This window comes from Calypte anna, chromosome 1 (genome assembly GCF_003957555.1).
Source record: "Calypte anna isolate BGI_N300 chromosome 1, bCalAnn1_v1.p, whole genome shotgun sequence".
Lineage (NCBI taxonomy): Eukaryota > Metazoa > Chordata > Aves > Apodiformes > Trochilidae > Calypte > Calypte anna.
The window spans coordinates 55,168,945-55,184,599 of NC_044244.1; the positions used below are offsets into that span (position 1 = coordinate 55,168,945).

The 15,655-nt window shown below is 38.1% G+C and overlaps 1 protein-coding gene across 1 annotated transcript in view; it reads right to left on the bottom strand.

Annotated features, from left to right (window-relative positions):
* The window catches only part of RFX4 (regulatory factor X4), a 77,402-nt gene that overhangs the window by 21,846 nt on the left and 39,901 nt on the right, over positions 1-15,655 (bottom strand). The window contains exons 11-15 of the mRNA XM_030447130.1: positions 15,289-15,433; positions 11,890-11,984; positions 10,293-10,410; positions 3,748-3,867; positions 1,812-1,973 (exon numbers count right to left, since the gene is read on the bottom strand). Of these exons, the coding sequence (XP_030302990.1) occupies positions 1,812-1,973; positions 3,748-3,867; positions 10,293-10,410; positions 11,890-11,984; positions 15,289-15,433 (640 nt within the window). The remainder of the gene's footprint in view (positions 1-1,811; positions 1,974-3,747; positions 3,868-10,292; positions 10,411-11,889; positions 11,985-15,288; positions 15,434-15,655) is intronic.

Sequence of the window (15,655 nt, forward strand, 5' to 3'; positions counted from 1 at the left end):
CTTTTAACCACTGTTCCCAAATAGTCCTTTTTCTGACTTGAGACCTCTAACAAACCTTGGCCTTACCAGGACACAAAGAAAGTCAGATTGAGAGAATAAAACAGACTATAGAAAATAGTAAACAACATCAGAACAAAAAGGAGTTGGATTTGCAATGTTTACGTGGGTCCATTCCACTGCCATTAGTGGTGGGATTAAGAAGGGATATATAAGATCTGTCCAGTTCCCAGGTCTGTCCAGATCTGTGCCTGGTACTGTCAAGTACCTAAATCAAGTGAACTAAATGTAGGATACCAGATAGCTGAAAATATAGGCTATTATATAAATATGGAATAAGCTTTGGGTTAATAGTTATGGTAGTCACATGGGAGGGGGTTACAGTCTCTGCAGCCTAAACACAAGTCCCTCAGATTTCCATTTCTATCAGTGCCACTGGAGAGCACACAATTCCCTGCTTTTTAGTATTTTACTTCCAGGTACAGTTCTGCATCATATTAATTTCTGGTTATAATATCACAGTGAACCCATTGGGTCACAGTGTCTACAGAGCAAGTTACCCACAAAATCAGCGTTTCCAGACTTAAGCACAGACCAGCACTGCCTGATCCAAAGCACTGTGCTCACCTACCATGTCTAGGAATCATGTGTGTCTTGTCTAACTGTTCTGGAGATAATAACAACCTATTTGCCTCTTAAATATGGTGTGGTCTCAACAGAGAAAAAAACCTTACATTTCAATCTAGTGACAAATGTTCTTAAATCCCTTTCCACCACAACTATGCGTTGTGCTTCCCTGTGGCGCCTTTGAAAACATGAAAAAGATTTGTCAGGAAGATTTATGAGTCCTTTAGACACTGCCAAATTCTCCAGTGTGGTAAATCATCATTTTCTGACATTTCTTTCAAGAAGGTTTTGCAACTTTTCTAGAATATCACAAAACTGATAGTTTCCACACTCTGATTATACACCCATTTCACTGAGGAGCAGCAAAACTGAAATTTCACTGCTTGGAATACCTTCTGAAAGTTATTCACATTTCTGCCTTTTTTTTTGCATCAGTTAAGAAAACACTGTCTTTTGAACATACAAAATCTGTGGGCCCACCAGAATACAACTACCTTAAGAGTTGCCATAAGAGAGTGTGCAACTGAAAACAGGCTTCAGATGTGTAATTTCTGGTCTCTAACAATGAAAAAGGAAACTTATCAACATTGTGTAAAACATTGCCAAGAGAAACTTGAGCTGCTACTTACACATATTTGAGTCTCGACTATGTTGAAAATATCCAATTCCCACTTTACCTACTAGGAATTCCTGAACCACTACTGGTTCAGGATTATGAAAATCTCACTGAGCCCCAAATATTTGGCACATTTTCTTAAAGTATATAAAAATTTTCAGAGAGACTGATTGCCCTTAAAGTAATTGAAGATGCTCGAAAGTGCTACATTCATAAATAATTATTTCAGGGCACTGCTAGAAATGTGAAAAAAAAAATTGATTTTAAAAGCTCTTTAGAAATAAAGTGACAAATCTGCTCTTCTGAAGGCCTCAGCTATCGAAGAGGCACTGGTATGCTGAGATTTGAGATCTCCTGTTAGATTATTGGATACCAAACACCAGACCTTTTTCCTGCTAGATATGCTTGGATAGAGTGAGAAGGTATAACTGATACTTTCTTTAAACATATTTCTGTCTTGGAAGGCTTCTCAACTCTTGAAATATCATACATCATATTCTCAGGCTCAGTTTCAGGTGGCCAAAAGCAAAAGCCATCTTCAAGCACATCCATCTACTATAACTCTACCTACCTGTTGTGGCTGCTATGACACCATACTCTGGGGACTGGTTGCTGACAGGTGAGGGGGCAGAGGGCACTTCCACTGAGGTGGCAGATTTAGCTGGGGAGAATGGCACTGGGGAGGGTGTTGGAGGAGCTGGTTCACTCAGAATAATTTCTTCTCTTAGTTCTGCTGCAGGGTGAGAGAAAAATAATTAAACATATTTAAAGGTAGTGGAACACTGAGAAACAAAACAAAACAAAACAAAACAAAACAAAATTAAGCAAGAGGTTAGGTTCTGTAGCTGTATTTCAAGAAATACATTGTGGGATTCACAATTTTTTATAAGAGTACTTCTATAATGCTCCACTTTGCAGCCTTCCTTGTATCTTCATAAGACCTCTTAAAGGAAAGTGCTGTTTTTCCTGTTGTGTAAAGAAGAAACAAGTGTACAGCTAGCTTACAGTTTATATTCCTGTAACACACTACTAGATACCCAAATTAGGAATCCAGTCTAAGTCAGGTGCTCCTACTCCTTCTAGAGACATTGGAAGGAAAGAGGAATATCCACTGGATTCCAGTGGCTTTTGGCCATGACCTTCCCTCATCACTGACTAAAAAGAGGAAGACACTCCAGAAAGTTCTACCTGCTAAACCTATGTGGAATGTACACAGGGATAAGCAACCCATTTTTGACAAAAAAAAACAAAAAAACAAGAGGTCTTTCAGCACAAAGAAGATATTACCCTAATCACTGAAATATTGCTCTTCTCATAAATCCACAGGGTGAACAAATTAAACTACCCCTAAAATTACAAGTGAAATTTTCCAAAGGTAACAAAGGGGTTCAATATAACAAAACTAATGGGAGGTGCAAGGCAGGTAGATCACTAAGAATTCCTCATTATTGCCATGCTGCCAGGAGCAGAGAGACTAAAGGCAATCTCTGTTCAGTTCTGCTCTTGTGAGTCTGTGCAGAACGGAGCAGGACTTAGAATATGCTTCTGTACAGGCACTTAGAACACAAGTCTATCAGAAACCTTTGAGTTTTGTCTTATTTGCTTCTCCCATCTCTCCCTCTGATTTAGACTGGTACAATGCATTCTAATCTGCTTTTGTGAGACCCCACCCAGAGTACTGTGGGACCCCCCAGCACAAGAAGGATGCAGAGCTGTTGCAGGGCCATGAAGATGATCAGAGGGCTTGTCCTCCTATGAGGACAGGCTGAAAGAGTGGCCTGGAGAAGGCTCCAGGGAGACATTGTAGTGGCCTTTCTGAATCCAAAGGGGCTACAGGAAAGCTTGGGAAGGAGTTTTTGCAAGGGCAGGTAGCAATAAGACAAGGAGGAATAGATTTAAACTGAAAGAAGGTAGATTTGAGTTAGACATTCAGAAAAATTCTTTTCTGTGAGGGTGGTGAGACACTGGCACAGGTTTCCCAGAGAGGTTGTGGATGCCCCCTTCCTGGAAGCGTTCAAGGCCAGGCTGGATGGGGCTTTGAGCAACCTGGCCCAGTGGGATGTGTCCCTGCCCATGCAGGGATGTTGAAACTAGATGATCTTACAGGTCGCTTCCAACCATAAACATTCTGTGATGCTATGAGTTACACCAATGAATTTATCCACTGTTAAACCAGGGTGAGAAAAAGACTGGGCTCACTGAAATACACTGGAGGCTTAGACAGGCTAACCATGGTAAAAGCCTTAGTACAGAAATCTCTTATGGGAATGCCAAGTGTGTGCTTAGGAATGGGATTCAGACACCCGGAGTTACATCATGAACCAGGCAGGCCTCTTTCAGAATGTATTAACCAGGGACACCCCCCTCACAAATGACATTTCAAATCATGATGGAACCACAGAACACTTCGCTTCTAGGTTTAGATGACGATAAAAATGTGTCTTAACATACAAATATTGAATCCAATGAAACAAAACAACAGAAGATGAATAAGAGAACAAGCTTACCTGTGCTTCCTTCTCCTTTCATTGCCCTCATCAGCTCATTAGCTCTCTCCTGACAATGGAGTGATTCTAGCAGGTACAATACATAGTCATCAAACATCAAGTGAATAAGGTGAAAAGACCCTGGTAATAAAGTGAACAAACAAAAAAACCATTGGCTATCTCAATACACTCATTAAACCAATGATTAGGGTATTCAGCACAAACAGTACTCAGTACTCAGGACTGCTGCCATATACTCCTGTCACTAAAATGTCTCTCATTCAAGGTAAGGGAGGTCAAACTAAACAAGGGACTAACAAGCACTGTTCACTCTTGGATTTATACAGGATATAGAACCAGTTATCGTGGTTTGTGGTGCAAGGAGGCTCCCTGACTGAGATCTGGGATTTGGTGCAGTTTCCTTCTCCTACATTGCGTAGAACAATTCAGACAATTACACTCCAGTGGAATTTTTTCCTTTTATCTAAAGGACCAGATATATGTTCCTATCAGAAGTAGAATCCTTCCTTAGTGGTGACATGCTCTGGTATGAATTTTCTCAACTACCTGTGCCATTGAACACAGAAAGGAGAAACTAATCAATAGGAAGGTAAAAACAATCTTTCAAATCTCCTGCTGCTGTATCTCCATTGCCTTGCTCAGACTGCATGAGACATCTATTAACTGTGAGACACAGAGGCATTAGCAGCAATTGTGAATGTCTTAAATAGGAAGACTTACGCCAAATCTTTGTGCAGCCATTCCATTCCTCTCCTACTACACTATCTTTTCCTAATTATCAGTTAGAATCACATCAGAAGTAAAATATTCGGTCTATTTCTATACTTATCTCTGAGGATGCCATGGATACTCTCTCTTAACTGCCATGACAGGAATGTGAAAAACTTAAGGACTAAAGGACCCAAGGGGAAAGCATGGACAAAAGAAAATGCAGGAGATGGAGTAAAAAAAACACACTTAAAAAATCAATAATAAAGGGAGTTTATATTGATAATTGTCTGCCACAAATCTTCAAGTAAGATTTGAGTACAGATGGAGAACATGCTAATGTTGTTAGGAGGAACTGGGTGGTGTTATGGACATAACAGAGTAATGGAGGTAAAGCTTTATAGCATGCTATGAGAAGCTCTGCCCTTAGAGATTTATAGCATCCTCTGTTTACATACTTCCTCTGCAGAAACAGAAGTATTAATTCTATTGCACAAGTTACTTGTGAAACCTCACAAAATATTGCATTAACTCAAAGCACTTACGTTCAAGAAAAACTAGCACAAGTTTAAACTGGTATGGAGAAGACTATGAGCAGTATGTGGGAAATGGCTAATAGGCTTTAAATTACTAAAAATGCATAGCTGGATTAATTTTGCAAAAAGGAAGAGATTTGCTTCCCATAATTTTTAAAGGAGGATACATGTCAAGGATGGTGAAGAAATGTTTGCCCTATAGCACACAAAGCCACAAAAATAAATGTGTAAGAAGTTACTATAGATGCATTTCAGAGGAAAATTATAGGAGCAAAGCATCAGAGCTGAGACATTGTGACATGTCTTCCTGAAAGGAATAAAATCCATCTGCAGGGGAAGACTGACAAGTACTGAGATGAGTTTGGTCAGTTGATGCAATAGACTCCATGACACCTGCAAATAGATCCAGACAGGACTAAATTACAGATTTAAATTTTTGTTAAAGTTCATGTTAGTTATTAAAATAGTAACTATGGCATCTGTAAACAAAGTAAGGTTAAAATAATAGCTGGTCCAGCAGCTGGTTTAAACCAGAGAAAAATCACCAGCTGAGAGGGAAACAGAGATGAACTACTGCCAAAAAAAAAAAAAAAAAAAAAAAAAAAAAAAAGTTTCATCTAGATGTGTTCCTTTCAAAATTCCCTAACTACATTTTGAAGAAAAACACTCCTGTGGGAAAAAGATGCAACTAGTTTCAAATTCCAAGTTTCTAATGATTGGTTTCTTTGCAGGGAAGCTAGGTTTAGCTCGGGATACTAGCTTTCAGCACAACAAAGCATAGCTGACCCTACTCCTGCTTCTCTGCTCAAATATACTGTTGAAGGGCAGAAGAAGTGGTTTGAAAGACCCTATATCCTTATACAATCCTAGCTGGCAATTCAGCTTTCAAAGCAGCTCTGAGCACATTCTTTTTCTTTGTGACCTGGATGGTCTTTGTGTTTCATTCTCTCACCCCATGCCTGCATGGCTTCTGTCATCACTAATACGAGCTGAGCACACACACTGGGAGGGGAACATGGCCCTTTGTGTTCTTGGGCAAGGCAGCACAGAAAAAGAACCTGTGTGATTGCAACACCTTTGCTACAGGGAAGAAGGAAAGCTTTGGCTGTTGGTGAACCTGAAGCATTCTGTTTTTCATTTGTTTCATGTATCCACGCAAAATAAAAATGGTAACAAAGAATGGAGATCTTCACTTTACTGCAGAAAACTTCTTTTTAGAAATCTTTTGGGCTCAAAGTCTTGTTAATTAAAATTCTATTCGATTTAGCAGTACAATGAAGACATCAGACCTGGCTGGTCATCTTGTTACTGACCTAGGATTTCCCCACTGGAAACCTAGGTGATCAAGAATCTCCACAAAATAGTCTGACCACACTTTTTCAGTGCCAAGATTCTAGTGACTTGAATGCATTTATTATCAATAAATATTTCCCAGGTAAGAAAAACAGGCCTAAATCTTGGCAAATTCCATGTGATGGCATGCAGAGCTCAGGGTATTTAGTGTTTCCCATCAAACTCCTTGCTCAGCTTCAAGTCGAAAAAATAATAATAAGGGGAAGTTGCTTGTAGTTTCATAACAACGTTTGGAAATACAAACACTAAATGCTAAAATGCAAGCAAGCATAAGATCTGCTGTTTAAAAAAAAAAGTCTTTGTTTTTGGGGGGGTCTAGTACTTTATTTTGAAGACTTGGGTTGGCAATACTGAATGAACATTTAAAAACACCCTAGTGCCCTTGTCACTCTTTTGAATTTCTCTCTTCCTCTCCTATTATTTCTCCCACTGTGTAATTTTAAACTCTCTATAGAGTTTTTGAGCCCAGGATTTGTGTGAAAGACACAAGACAAACAAGTTGTTGGTGCTGAATGAATGCAATATTTTTAGATTTTTAAATGAGTCAAACAAAATGTAAGTTATAGAGTGAAACCAATATCAGGGCACACATTTCAGCTACACAGTGAATAGCTATTCAGCATGATGTACAATAATTTATTCTGTGTTTGCAAGCTATTTTTTTTCACATGAAGCTATTTAATTCATTCAAATATATCTTGAAGAACTAAAACAGATCCAACTGTGGCTGGAAAATCATACAGTTCTTTAGGAAGAGGTAAGAAGTCATTCAAGAGACTGTAGTTACAATAATAAAAAGCATTTGGCTCTAATTTTCAGGAGTTAAGAGAAGTCATGACAATGATTTTTTCAGCTAATGTACAGTAAGTATCAGCAGCTATTAAAAGAAATAGCAGTTATGTGTAAGTAGCAAAAGAGTGAGATTTCCAGATCTGGAGAAAATCATGGAGCTTCTATTACTAATCAGTTACTTTATGCACTGGATGCATTACCCAAACACTGCCACCAACTGTGCCTTTGATATGCATAGACAGGAAGGAGGGAGGGAGGCAAACAGAGAGAAAAAGGGAGAGGGAGCTTTTTTTTTCTGCTAGGAATTGTTTCAACCTGCTCATCCTACCATCTGTGCTAGTCAGTCCAGTGCCAGGTATTCCAACTTACTCCAATAAGATTTCTGTACCATACATTTCAGAGACAAATATATACCATCCTGTGTATAGTAAAGATCCCATAATCTAACACATTATTTTACTTCTTTAAAAAAAATTACATGTTGAGCATCTGAGTCTATGTACTGCATAAAGCAGAAATAATAATATTAAGAATCAGTTCACTGAAGCAGTTTCCAATGCAGTACAAATGCAAACCTTTTTATCTAGGTTAAGAACAAAGGTACATGTTAAATATATGCTGTATATATTTAAAACAGCAAATAATCTTTGTTTCTCTCTATAGAACTCACTTAAATGCATACATTATCCTGAAAAGCTAGGAGAAACTGTGTTCAGCTAAGCACAGAAGAGTTTCTGACATCTGGGTCTGAGCTGTTTACATTCAGGGGATATTATTCTGGAATTTGCTCAACTCCAATTCATGAAAAATATGTCAAAAAACTTTGCAATGGAGGAGTAGCATCATTAATATTAATTGTTATAAAAACATGTAGTTAAATAATGTTTGGAACATTTTGGTGGAAACAAGGCAGGGATAGCCCAGGCTTCTGCTTACTAGGATGAGGTTTTGGTCATTCTCCCCTTTGAAAACCTGGAGGCTCAGGTCTCTTCCTGCCTCCAATGAAGTTGCACCTGAGTAAGGAAAACTTAACCCTCTACAAATAAGTGTTAGAAGAAGAACTGAACCAACTTTTCCCACATCACCTCACTGCAGACCTCTGCTATTTAATGAATGGTTATGTGGTTTGTATGAAGTGAACTTCTTACAACAGAAAAAGATGAGAAAACCCTCCCACAGGAGGAATCTTCTAGCCCTTTAGCCCTTTGGTTGGAGATCCACAACCCTTTGGTTGTGCTGGCAGTGATTAACACTGCTTCAGGACTGCTAAGGCTGGCAGCTGGGGTCTAAGCACCAAAATGTGGCAAACAGAAGAATTCTCTTTGATTTTACTTTTTTTATAAAAAAGGTTTCTAAATTACATGAAAAACCCAAACTATCTCAGTTTCATACTGAAAGCCAGGGTCTTTTTTGAAAAAGAACCTCTTGCTTTGGCTATCAGATTGAAAATCAGTTATTGATCCAGTTCTAAGTATAACAGCACGAATCCATGAAAAATATCAGCTATGACCTGCACAGAATTCCCCTGACTGTGGTTACCTATAAACATACCCAATTCATGTTCAAAAGTGTGTGTCCATATACAAAGGGGAATCATGCATTTGTACACACAGACACACTCAGTAAACCAAAAAGACAAATGAACTCCCAAACCCTAAAAGCTTAGCTTTAGGTAGAGTTTTACATGAAAACCTGGTACCTGAAAACTCAGGTAGAGTTTTCAACATTCAAAAGCCAAATCTCTAACAGAGACAACAAGTAAGTTCTTTTGGTAGATCTGATATACTATATTTTAGAGCATCCTAAACTGGAACCAACTGATAATTCTCACTTTTCTCGTTTACTCTCTACATGGGAAGCTCATAAATGTTTAAGTTAATTAGTAAGATCACAGCTGAGGATCCCAGCACAGACCATCCAAGCAATTGGTGGTCTAATAACTATTTGGCACATCCCCATTTGATTAAACATGTTTTGGTGATTGATGCTCTGAAGCAGAGAATGCATGATTAGTTTAGAAATACATCCTGAACAATAATAAGAATAATGTTATAATGTGCAATTCAGTAACAACAATGTATCCTTAGGGGCACTTTAATGTCAGCCTTTCCTGACTTGTAACAGTGTAACCTCAACACTGCGCTAATGCAGAATATTTTTTCATTTATTTGGTACCCCTGTGTTTCAAAATTGGGATTATATCTGCAGAGGGAAGAGTAGCAACCCAAAGTGCTAGAAAACAAGATTCAGCATCTCTGATGGTATCTGAATTTAAGCTATTAGATGATTCTAAAACCATAAGGGACATCAAAGCTCAGCTGGCAGAAAAATTTGCAGCTGATCAATGCAGTGCCTTAATAAATTAATTCATTATTAATCTTCTACTAACGTATTCAAATAGATGTGCATTTACAAAAACATTCCTCATGCAAAAGCTGGTTAAGAGTGACTGCAAATGTTCACATTCGTGATGCAGTAGTCCATTTTGAGTTATTCCTGCTTTTAACTGATATTAATCTGAACTGGTTTTATCCCAGGGTTCAAGACAAAGCCTCTTTTGAAACTATGTAGAACAGCAACACACTATTTAATTAAAAAAGTAAAATTCTATTTTTCCATCCTCACTGAATTCTAGAGAGAATGGAAGTGCATCTGTCCAGGTTATAGATACACACACTAGTGTGTAGTTTAAAACTAGTTTAAAATACTATGTCCTTTAAATGCAGAGCTGGCAAAACATTTTGCTAGAGAGCCTTTAATCCATTTCAGTGCAAAGTCACCTCTCTTGGTGTAACTCATGGTGACAGTGATTTGGGCAACCAAGCTCTCTTTGCACTGGAGTGCATTAAGGAATGCTCCCGTGTCCAGCTGACCTGTGGCTGGTAACTTCAGCCATGGGCTAACAGCAAACTGAAGTAACTAGGAATGTTTTCAGCCTCCCTGGCTAGATCTTGAAGGCAGATACTTGCCTGAGCATTATTTCAAAATGACAGTAGCCCCAACTCTTTCTATTAGCAGAGCCCTGGACATGTGAAAACTGGTTATGTTTTAATTTAAATTTTACAGTACCAGTCAGGACACAGACTTTCTTCTTTCCTTTTTTTTTTTTTTTTTTTCTGAATGTGGAATGCAATTACTACAACAAAATGAAAGTACCAAAGCTGGGTGCACTGTGCAAAGTCATGTCTCGAATCACTCGAGTGCCAAAACAGGACCACATCAGGAGGAACTGCTGAGCTACTTTCTTCAAAGAGCCTTGTCTCTTAGCAGCTACCTGCAAGAAAAGATATAGCTGAGATGGAGAAGCTTTTATTTCTATTGTCCAACACAGCTGAATGATGCACATGTCTATCTCTTTTTTTCAGACTGAAAAACTACTTGCCATTACCTTAATACTAAAATATACACTAAAACTTAAACAAGCAAACAAAAAAACCCCAAAACAACAAAACCACAAAAAACCCAACAAAACAAACCAAAAAAACAACCCACCAAAAGACCTTCAGAAAGCCATCTTGTAACTATATGCAATCTTCAGAAAAAGGAGAAAATAAAGTACTATTCAACACCATTTTCCTTTATAAATGATAAAAGGACTGCCAAAAAAATAGCTCTCATCTTCCTTTTAACATAATGACTTACATGCTCCTTCTTCTTTCCATTCAGGGAAGCAATTTATAATCAAGAATGCTTGATCTACACTGAAAATCTGTATTAGTATTTCAATTAAGTTTTCCTACTGAGTATAAATTTTTTGTTCCTTCATGTTTTTATTTTTGTGAATTCACAGACATTTTACTTGCAAAAACACTTTCCAGAAAGCACACTTCAGGCATCAGCTCTTAAAAAATTTATTAACTATCACCACATTGAGCTAAAGAATTATTTTCGTCCAATAAACTAATAAAACTCATATCAAGTTAAAATTAAAATGTATTAAAATTAACCTGTTATGGTCTCAATTCCAAATTGCATTCCCCTGACTAAAAGAAAACATCCCCAAAACTATCAAAATATTGATGGTAAGTTGGGGATATATGTGTGTTTTTCTGTACAGATGTTTTGCAGCAGAGAGGAAGTATATAGGTATTTTCCCTACTTCTTAACTGGAATGAGAAGTTGAAATTCTAATAGAACACCCTAATACAAAGCATACCTATTGACAGAAGTTAAAATAGTCACATAGGTTTCATACTCTATGTAATATTATGGTGATGCCTGATTTTGAAAATATTTTTTAAAGATTTGTTACTAGCTTTCTCCATCCACCTAAAATAAAATAAAATAAAAGTCCCCGGTATCCTGAAATAGCTCAAAAGGCAGCATAAATATGTTCTTCACTGGATCACAAAGTAGACTTTCATCCTTACATTTGAATGCATGTAAATGAATTAGCTAGCTTAGGTACAGTATTCATTGAAATCTTAAATGGCCAGATTAGATTAATCTATTTATTTTACTGAAAATAAATATTGATTTGATTCGAAATCTCAACCCACTTCCATTCTTGACTATGATCTTTTGGGATAGAGTAGAGAAGAACAGAAAAAAAGTAGAAGTCTGAATGTGAGGATTTCTCACACTGAACCTGAAAACTGATGAGATTTTGCCCACCGCTGCTTTGTTACCAATGCCTGGTGGCATTCTCCCTGCTCTCCTTGCCCCATCTTCTTATTTTTGCTAAAATTCTATGACCTGAATAGAGCTCATAATGCACATCAGTGACTTAGGTCCTTACTCCTGCAATACCAACCTTTACGACACATCTGTCCACCATGGAGTCCAGCCACTCGATGTACGACTCAATGGGGGACTGCTCCTCCAGAAGGTGATCAAACTCCTGATACACTGGCAGACAAAAAAAAAAAAAAACAACAAAAACCAAACAACCTACTTCAGGACTTATATTATATTTTCAAACAAAACAGAAATGAATCACAAAAAGCTGCCAAAAACATCACAAGTTTGCTGTGGTTTTTATAAGCGATTGCTTAGGTGTAACTGTTGTATCTTTCTTGGTGCTGACCCAGTAAGTTTGCTTGGTCTCTTATCTTGTTTCTACCAAAAGTGATGGAGTTACTGGAAGTGGTATTTTAATGTGAGCAAATACATTTAATAAATTTGTTTAGAATTAGTATTTTGATTTAAACTTGAGCTGTCTGAGGTGCCTGGAAATGAAACATTAATGGTGTTCTCTATGAAGGGTGCAAAGCTAAGCCTTAACCCTGGTGATGAGAAAAGGTCATGCATGAAATTGATTAAGAAATGCATAAAGAAACTCCTGAACACCAAAAGGATAAGTATTGTTGATAGGGCTCTCATCTGTATAATGCTTTAGTTGCAAAAACATGATTTAACTGCTGCAAATCATCTATTTGCAATGCCAGATGCACAAAGAATCTCCATACACTTTTGCATCTTCAAAAACAGATCACTACCAATTCAAAAACATTATACTTAATTTATCAAGAATTGTTTCAAAGAACAACCTGTATACAGTTTAGCCTCTCCCAAGTACACATATTCATATTTTAATACAGAAAGTCATTCTGCTGCAGCTCTTAAAACTGCAAGTCTCTGGTTTATTTATGAGAATCGGTGGCTGAAAGGCAAAGAATCAAAGAACTGACATCTAAGAAATGATTCTTTAACTCAGGTAAAGTAAAAGGCCTAGTAAGTCAAGAAGAAAGATACTTCCTCCCTACTGTGTTACAGGATGATCTCAATGTGGTTTACAGTTCCATTTATGCTCAATTATAGACAACAGAAGGAGGGAATTTCCCACCACAAGAAAGATTGTTCGGGAGGTGGAAGAACCAAAGCTGAGATGATTGCTAGAGAAGTGAGCCAGAGAGGCTTAGAACAGTGCAGAAAATATTCTGCCTGGTCTCTTAAGTTTGATCAGCAAGATCAACAGGAATGCACTTTGCTTCACACTTGACTTTAACCTTCTTCAGCTTAGACTTGCAAAGGCTGGATGGTCAGAAACATTAGTTAGAGAAGGAGGGAAATAATGATGTTTGGGCCGTCCTCTGGCTTCATTGAATGGGAAACCTCTTTTTATTCAGAATAGGCTCATAGATAAATCTAAAGGTTGCCTCCTTACCTGAGGTATTTGGCTGGACAAAAACTGCCTGATAAAACAGGTGAAGTAATTCAGATGCTGCGCAAAGAGGGGAGCAAGAGTGGAAAAACAAATCAATTGCCTGCTTTGCTGCTGAAGCAATGCAACTGTGTACAACTTGTGAGAAAAGGAACTGTCTAGCCTTTAGTGACTCTTAAAAATACCTCAACAGGATCTGAGAAAGAGGGAATGAAAAAGAAAGCATGTCAGAGACAGCTACCATACCAGAGCAGGAAAGACCTTCTCTTAAACAAAGTGATTTTTCTGTTTTCCTCTAAGCTTGCTTTACAGGCTTACAAAGTTTTTTTCCCAGTTACTGTAGCTAGAAATTGTACTTTCTTGGTTATTAATACCAAGAATGTGAAAGCTGGCCTTAATTCCATGCCATATGAGTCATAGTGTGATCTTCGAAAATATGTTTGGCCAAGCAGAATAAACATCAAAGATGTGAGAAAAAAATCCAAGTTCTAGAATAATCTCTATACATATCTGCACAACTCAGTGGGAATTCCATCTCATGGTGAACATTCATGTTATCATTCCTAGGTAGCTGCATATATGATTATATAGGCCTAAAATATGGGGAAACTTGTTCAAATCCATTAGCATTCAGGAAAATTCCATTTTATTACAGGTTTGTATTTAAATATCATATAAACATAGCTTCCTAAACAGTAAGGATTCTATGAATGAGAGGCAATTTTTTTACTGTTACTAGGGATTATAACATCAAGAATTCTTTCTTTTTTTTGGCAGTGGGAAGATGGTGGTAGATAGTGAAAACATAGTAGGTGATACAAAGAGGCACCCAACTTGCAGATTCCAATCTCATTATATGCAGCCATCTGAAGTTTCTGTACCTTCAAAAGAGAAGAGGGCCATTCCAGGAGATCAACCAAGGGTTAAGAAGGAAAGGAAAGAGTTCCAAGTACCAAGAGTACCAAGAGTACTAAGAGTACCGGTACCTCTCACTGGAAAGCAGAGCTAACAGCCAATGCAAGGTCCATCCTTCAAGTGGGCAGAAGACTTCCAGTGTTAACACAGTGGGACAAGTGCCAAATTCACCCTGGCATGGTCCAGTGTGCACGTGAAGGTGTCACCCCTTCTTTTCCCAGCCACTCACTGAAAGAGTTACCCCCAGTAGCAAACCTACCCTTGCAGGGCTCCCACAAATGGTTGCCCAGGTTGCTCCCCATTAAAGCTGGTTCTGGATAAAAGGTGACTGGTCCTCCTCAGGAGAGAGATGGCAATACAAGTAGGTTCACGAGGAACTGAGATTATGAACGATGTTAAAGACAAAGCTGATCAGCTCTGGTGCCTCAGAGGGACAAATGCTGTGCTTAGGGTTATATGTAAGCTTAAAACCATGCACACTTGTTTACCAATGCGAGTTAATTTTCATATTTGTAAAAGGTCTTTGCCTCTAAAACAAATTTACTAACCTTTCCAAAGTCACATTTTAGTTCATGCTCTTTACCAGGCAGAATCTAAAGTAGCCTGTGAGTTTGAATGATATGGTATGTCTAGTTACTCAAAAAAGCTCAGGGTAAAAGAGCTCGTCCCATCAAATTATGTTGTTTATGAAAACACTATGCAAAATGGAGATTTTTAGAAATAAATTTTACAAGAGATTCAAATACACAGTCACTTCTGATGTCAATGCCATTCAAAAGACAACTCTGCTGCAATTCTACAGAAGATGCTGGACTTCATCAGATTTATCAATGGTTAACTCAGATTTAATATGCCCATTTTCATGGAAAAACATCCTCTGAATTTGGGTGCCAGTTTTTTAGCCATTGGCTGTTCTAGATACCAGAAAGAAATTCATTAATTAATGTCACCATGCTCAGATTTACACCTCAGAACATAAGACCTCGAGAGAGCCTTACATTTTTATAAATGTCTCTGCCTTTCCCTTAAGCTTCCAAGGAAACCAATGGCTGCAAAACCAGCATTACTTCACTGAGCTTTGTTTCCAGCAGGAAATGAGGTTCACCTGGCTTTATCTGAGGGTTCTACTCTTACATTGTATGATGAGCTTTCTGTGTTCCTCCCGTGAGTCCTCCATAGTATAGAGGGTTTGTTTGGTAATGCTGTTCAGATCCACATTCCTCCAGTCCTCCAGCATTTGAAAGGTGATGTCTGCACTGTGGATCACCGTTCTTGATGCCTGTAATCCAATCCAATCTATTCATTAGTTCATGGTTTATTAGTTTAAAAAATAGACTTTATCCCCTTTTACGCTTCCTTAGCTAGGCTCACTAAGGTGATCTTCCTATGCAGCCCTCCCACCAGATTGGTTTCTTAGGGACATTGCAGGGCCCTCTAACCACAGAGAACTCCCAAGTAAGTTTTCCTGTTTTCATCAACTGCAAGTATTTTGTTTTCATCC